Consider the following 6,745-nt stretch of genomic DNA (forward strand, 5'->3'; position numbering starts at 1 on the left):
GGCAGCAACTGAGACCAAGCAGGGCGGATACAGAGCATCCAGCATCCTGGATACTCACCGCTGCTAAACCTCATCCATGGAGACACCATCATGGGATTAACATAACTCTCAAGGCTCAACCTCTTCTCTTCTGTCAGTGCCTGTCTTGTTACATGAGTGGTTTCAGCTAGTGTACATACTTTAATATTGAGTTCATTATATCTTCTTTTGAAGCAGTAGAAAGAAAAAGAGTACATGAAACACAGAATAGAAGTACCATTTTTATAATCTTAAAAAAAAAAAAATTATTACTGACTACATGTACTTTCACACAATTGTTGCAGTTTTCTTTAGCAGAGATTATAAGTTTATAACCACTTTTAGACTCCGGCATATGTGCCATTGTAGAAGAAAGGCCTGTCTGTCACACAGTGACCTATGACATCAGAAGTCCATCTCTGGATCTTCGGCTTGCCATCTTGCCCTGGCCGAACGATGACTGTGCTTCTGGATGCCACAGAAGGGTCTTCATCAAAGAAGTTGAAGGGCCTGAGAAAGAAGCCCACTGCATTGCCCGGAGTTGCAGTGTTGGGGATGTCCTCTGCGTGAGGCACATGAAGGAAGCCTACAGTCACCCAGGCTACCAGGTCCTGCATGCAGAAGAGTAAACATTACCTTGGAATTTGTACTATAGAACTCAGATTAGGTGGTTTTTTATCAACCTAAAAGTTCAAACAAAAGAAAAGCATTCATGAGTAACCATGATGATGAATGACTAGACCTGCTGAATGGATTCTTTTGGGAAGAACAAACTTAAACTAATGACGTAACTTCTTGGAAGAACGCTGTCCATTAGTGAATTGTGACATAGGTACTCTTTGAAAGTAATAAAAACAGGATGTAAATTACATGTTGAGATAGGTGATTGTATTGGTTTAGCTACTGGAACTTGTGAAGTTGTTAGTGAGAGACAAAATTACCTGTGTTTGTCTTAAAAATAGATTTGAAAGTGTTATTTATCAGCTTGAAAAAGTGTGTTGGGTTTCTCTGTGGAATGATTTTCAGAGTAAAGCAGTAGTTTGGAAATACATTTATCTACCTTCTATGACAAAGCTGTAAGTCTTGACTTTAATAAGCACCATGTTGTAATCTGGTGTTCATCCTATGAGAAAATTGTGGAAATGTGGGACATATGTACACAAGGTATATATGTATTAAGGTTTGCTATTGTACCTGGTTGACTATGTCCTCATTGTTGTGGATGTAGCTCTCAAAGGACACAGCAGGTTCCCATGGGTCATTCTGGGTATATATACTGCTGCTGGTAGCTTCGTTATCCTTATGACGTGTCACAGCCAGAGGATATCTAGAGGGAAACATTTCACCAGGAAAGACAGGCAAAGAAATCATACAGAGTGTGAAACATTTTGGCCAGTTATTTATCCCAAATGTGACAAGCCTCACACTCTTGGATTTTATGTGCTACCAAATTAACTGTCTGCTACATAAACAGAAGTCTCAAACTCACACGTGACAAAGTTAAACTGTGACAACATGCTTTTATAGTTGCATCTTAAAGGACCACACAGAGATGTGGGGAAATTTACTTTGGTTTTGGAGATATCATACATGAAGATGAAGAGATTAATGCCTGTTACATTGAGTTCAGCCAAAAGATGGACAGTGGCTGCATGCTAACTTTCACTCCTCTTTTTTGTTTTATTATTTGTAAAGCATTTCAGGATTTCTGCAAGGAGGAGAGACAGAAGGGAGATACCAGGAAATACATTTCCCATTACCAACACAGAGGCAATGGGAATGCACCAAATCACAGTTGGTTTCCTTCAAGTGATGAATGATTTAACCTAATTTATCACATTTGCCCAGCTCAATAATTCCTTTTCTAACTTCATTATAAATTTTAAAAGTAGTTTTTAATGTAAAAAAGTGGCTGATGTGAACAGCAGGCTGTCAACTGATCATGTCTACCAATATCTCCCTGTTATAACACTGGTTTTGTTTGCATTTAAACAGCCTTCTGTCTGTAATGATGCCCAGGCACAAGTATCTGTTGGGGTTCTGACTGTCATCAGTGAAGCTGTGCCAGTCTCTAAATCCTCTCCAGCTGACACCATTTTTGAGGGAGATATTTTAATGAATGGTCTCAAGAACATTACTTCAACTACTTTGCCTTTTGTTAGGGTTGTGAAGGCTTTACACTAAATCCATAAGAAGCATGCAGGTTCTTGGCTTGGGACACAAAAGAAAAAAAACTTCCACAAAATCTGCAAACTTTCAGCTGTAGAAGCTTTCAGAGTTAGACTGTAACTAAATGTCTGCACACAGGTTTGAATATATTATCTACCTACATCATATTGTTCAGAGTAACATCAGGAAACAAAATATTACCTCGACCAGCTGATGCCATTTTCCTCTCTCCAGCCTCTTGGGAGGACACTGTGTGCATGTGAGTTAAACTGAATCCGGTAGCCTTTCTGGTGCCCCCATTTATTTTTCTTATTGGGGTTGTAGAAGTGCACATAGCGGGGAAACTTTTTACCAAAGCGGAAGGCAGCAGATCGCTCAGTCTTGTGTTCTGTCCTGTGGAGTTTGGACTGGACGACGAAATGCTTTTGGCTCCATGGATTTGTGAAGTTCTCATATCTCAGATCTAATGTCTCAAAGCTGTTTTCTCGCCCTATAGTGAAGTGAAGGGAAAGAGCTTTTAGGAGAACCTAGATGTCAAGCAATCGGTTGATATGCTACAAATGTTGCTTTTGCATGAGAAATCTTATTTGCAAGAAGTTGCAACAAGTCAGAGGTGACAGTTATTAGAAGGGACAGACAGGTTTGCAAGATAGTGTTAGTTACTGACATAAGTATGTCACATAGCCTTGATCAAACTTGAGTGCCCACAGGTGTGTCCTTTACAGCTGTATAAAGTCCATAAAACCTGCTTACTTGGAGCGGCATCTATGAAAGGCTTAGTCATAGCTAAGAGAGATAAGCCTTTTTGTCAGTCCAGGGGTGGTGAGACCACAGTGTGTTGTGTACGTGCCAGAATATTATCTCCTGACAATATGAAGCCAAACAACTTTAGATGTTTCTTGGAACTTCACAAAGTGACTTGTTCCCATAATCATCTGTTTTTTTTGTTGTTGTTGTTGTATTGCTGTATTTACTTTTATTTCTTTCTTTGAAACATTTCTATAGGGGGTTACAAGCAAAGGAGAGTATGTTTATGTTGCATAAATTAGGGAAAGATCACAGTTGCAGTTAAAAAAAAGTATGTTACTTGTAGGGCTATGACATGATACAAACTCTTCTATCTTACAACAAAGTCTGACTTGATTCTTGAGTTTTTGAAGTACAGCAGTAGTCCAGAAAATGTATGCAACTGTGCTTAAATACTCACCATCAATATCCAGGTCCACTTTATAATGGACGAGGTGTGTGTGCAGGTTACCCAACACATAGTTGTATACCTTTGAACCATACTGAAGACCTTCTTGAGTAAAGAAAGTGGCATGGATATATCCAGTAGCACTGACTTTTACTTCCACCACCCCATTTGGGTAGAAGAGGAAGTCCCAGATATAATCATAGTTGTAAACTGTTGAGGTTGTCCGCAACACCAGCACAGTGTTTTCCAGTCCTCCAAAGAAATTGTAGCCCCCCTTAAAGTTTGAATTAAAATGCCTTCTCAGAGGCATAGCTGTTGTCATCTCAAAAATACAGAGAGCGTTCTTGTGGCGCACAGGCTTGTCTGTATCGAAGTAGTGGTAAAGGTCAATAAAAGTGGCAATTTCAGGACAGTCAATTCCAGGTGCCAGCTCAAAAGTTGAGGTGCCCATAGCCCAACCTGCATCAATGTACTTTGTTTGCATGGCTGCGGGAGTATGACCAGCATAGAAGGCAATGGCTTCTTGGAGGCTGATCTCATAGGCAATTCGTTCCCCATTGAAACGGAGATCAAAGACTTGAAGCCCAGCTGATGAGCGAACTCGATATGCAAAAGACCATCCAGCATATTCAACAAAGTTGCGGTCAATGTGATAGCGAGGTCCCTGAGGCAAAACAAGTTTTGGCCCATGGATATTAGTGTGAGTGTTGCTCTGACCGCGAGGTATGTAGGTAGAGTAAAAGTCATCATCATTGTGAGCAGGCAGTTTGACCTTTTCCACTTCTCCTGATTCATACTTTTCTACCAGTTCCTCAACACTGTCAAAATACATGCTGTTGTACCAGACCTTTTCAACAGTCCACTTTTCTGGATTCAGATCCTGGTGGTTGATTAGTACCTCAAATCCAACTGGGTGGATGAAATAACCTTCCACAAACTTCTGCAACATGATCCAGGTTCTCCTCTCCCCTGGATCCAGCCCACGGGGAGCTATGTCTGAGAATGTCAGGCAGCGGTTAGAACAGTTAGTATAAGAAAATCCCCCTGTGGTCTCAAACAGGAGTTTGTGAGCTTTAGTTGTGATCTTCTCAAGGATGTCATTAACATGGGCATACTCTACAACAGTAATAGGTCTGGACTCAAATGTTATAGGCTTTGCCCCCTTGAAAGTCTTGACTTCATGAGATGTTGGGGATGGCAGAGGACTTACAATGTATTCAGTAATATTGGGCTTGGTCTGGTTGCCAAATTGGATAATTACACGAGCTTGGCGTGGGGGTTTGGCTTGTCCACGGTCTAGAGCTCTTAGGGCCTCATGCTTCTTGGGCAAATTGAGTTCCATTAGTAGGATACTGTTCTTATTCAGAGACCTACTATGAGCATTAGTGAGCCTCATCTCTGGAATAGCATGCAGGTATGCCCGGACAGCTTTCATCTCATGTACTGTGAGGTCAGCAAACATGGGGGCACCATGATGAGCCCATTCTCTGGATCTGGAAGCAACACAACTTGCCATGCAAGCCAGCTGCAGCAGGCAGAGAAACTTCATAGCTATAAGCACAAGAATGTTATGGTGGGGTTCCATTAGAAATTTTACAGGTCTTGAGAATACAGCAAATTATGCATTCAGCAGTGGCTTTATTCCTACTTCTCCATATTCTATTCAATATCAGTATCCAGACATTTTTTTAAATAGTTTTTATGCAAATTTATGATAAGCTGAAAGAAAAAGCAAAAAGTATAGGGCTATGCTCTCCAATAGAATGCAAAGGAAACGGCTTTCTCACCTGATTCCCGTTCTTCTTCTTACAGCTGGAAAACGCACTTCTCCCTCATTCACACCAACTGTGCCAGACAAAGTTGCAAACCACTGTTGCAACACACTTTTGTCCCTCCCTCTGTTTGCCCTGCCTAGTTTATGCTGCACACAAAACAGAAATTGCAGAGTAGTTATTCGGTGTGCTTCCTACCTCACCCACCCGCTGACCGACAGCTATCCCCCAGCTTTTGTACTCTTTAGTATGTAATACCACAGGTCAAACAATATCATCAGCAGACACTATCCCCCCTGCTGCATCACCTCAGCACATATCCGTATCACTATCCGACATGTGTCCGTTGTTCAGTCACGTCTCCTCCTAGGGGGGTTGTGTTTCTATGTGGGACAATGGGATATAAGGACCTACCAATCGTCATTTCTACAGCAGCCATCACTGCCGCATCTTCAGCGTCCTTTGAACCCGCACATCAGCCATGGAGGCCTTTCCACAGCTAATACACATAGGGACTTTTGAAGGTACGTCACCTGATGATCAACCCAATGTACATAGTAAGAGATGTTGAGCGACTGAGTTTAAATTTGAATACAAAAGCCGTAGTGGGTATGTGTATACAGATAAATTTAGCAATGCGAAATTATGATGTGTGTGGTTTCTAACGAGGAGGTTAAATTTAGCGGACAACTCAGCTTTTGAGTATGTTAGAAAATGTCTTGATTTTTGATGATATTACACAGGCCATTCACAACCCTAAAATCATCAGTTAGACTAGTAGAAAATAAAAACGGTGTGTCTGTGTGTATTACAACAAATGTAATGTTAAATAAATAAATAATATTAAATCTGACATTCCTTTTTTTTTTTTTCCAGACGTTGATACATGCAACGAGGGTTCATGTGTCTCATCCCACCATTATCCCCGTCACAGGTGCAGACCCCGCCTAATTCCTCATCTTCTTCACCTTCTCCATGTCACCAACTAGATGGTGAGGATCTGTCAGTGTGCGGTGTGAAGGCCATTAAGCTCACCACACTACGTCTATTGTATAATACCTTGCAGAGCTACCATGAAGAGATATGGTGCCGCGGATGTCAAGACACGCGACCAGACTATGATTCATACACCTACTTATTTCTACCGTGATCATCACGATGAGGTGATGAAAAGATTGTGGAGATTAGGTTAGATTAGGTTTTTTTATTGGATCCAATCTACAGCAAAACATATGGAAATATTCCAGTTTTAACTGTCACATATATGTACATTCATAGCATGCGCTGTAGGTAGGTTGGGTCTCAATAAATATAATCAGTACATGACACAAACTTATTATACTACAGCATAAGAGCCATGGCAGCAACAGATTCCTCAGGCCTTGACCCGATGTTTGTGGGATTGTACATTACAGGAGGGATTAAAAACTCTCTGTGTGCATGACCTACTCTATTGTGAAATAAGAGATATGTGACTCTGATGAGAAAAAATGATTTGTTATGGCATAGAAATCTGTGTTAATGAAAAAAGTATAGAAGTATGCTTTATGGTCAATGTGTCATTTTGGCTTCCAAACAAAAGGATTATTAT

The 6,745-nt window shown here is 40.8% G+C and overlaps 1 protein-coding gene across 1 annotated transcript; it reads right to left on the reverse strand.

Moving 5' to 3' along the window:
- Positions 1 to 359: 359 nt before the first annotated feature.
- aoc1 (amine oxidase copper containing 1) lies at positions 360 to 4,967 on the reverse strand. Its single transcript, XM_030757135.1, has 4 exons — positions 3,395 to 4,967; positions 2,389 to 2,677; positions 1,213 to 1,345; positions 360 to 629 (listed from the first exon to the last, which is right to left on the reverse strand). The coding sequence occupies exons 1-4, from the start codon at positions 4,965 to 4,967 to the stop codon at positions 360 to 362; spliced, it is 2,265 nt and encodes a 754-aa protein (XP_030612995.1).
- Positions 4,968 to 6,745: the final 1,778 nt, after the last annotated feature.

The sequence above is a fragment of the Archocentrus centrarchus genome, chromosome 20 (genome assembly GCF_007364275.1).
Source record: "Archocentrus centrarchus isolate MPI-CPG fArcCen1 chromosome 20, fArcCen1, whole genome shotgun sequence".
Lineage (NCBI taxonomy): Eukaryota > Metazoa > Chordata > Actinopteri > Cichliformes > Cichlidae > Archocentrus > Archocentrus centrarchus.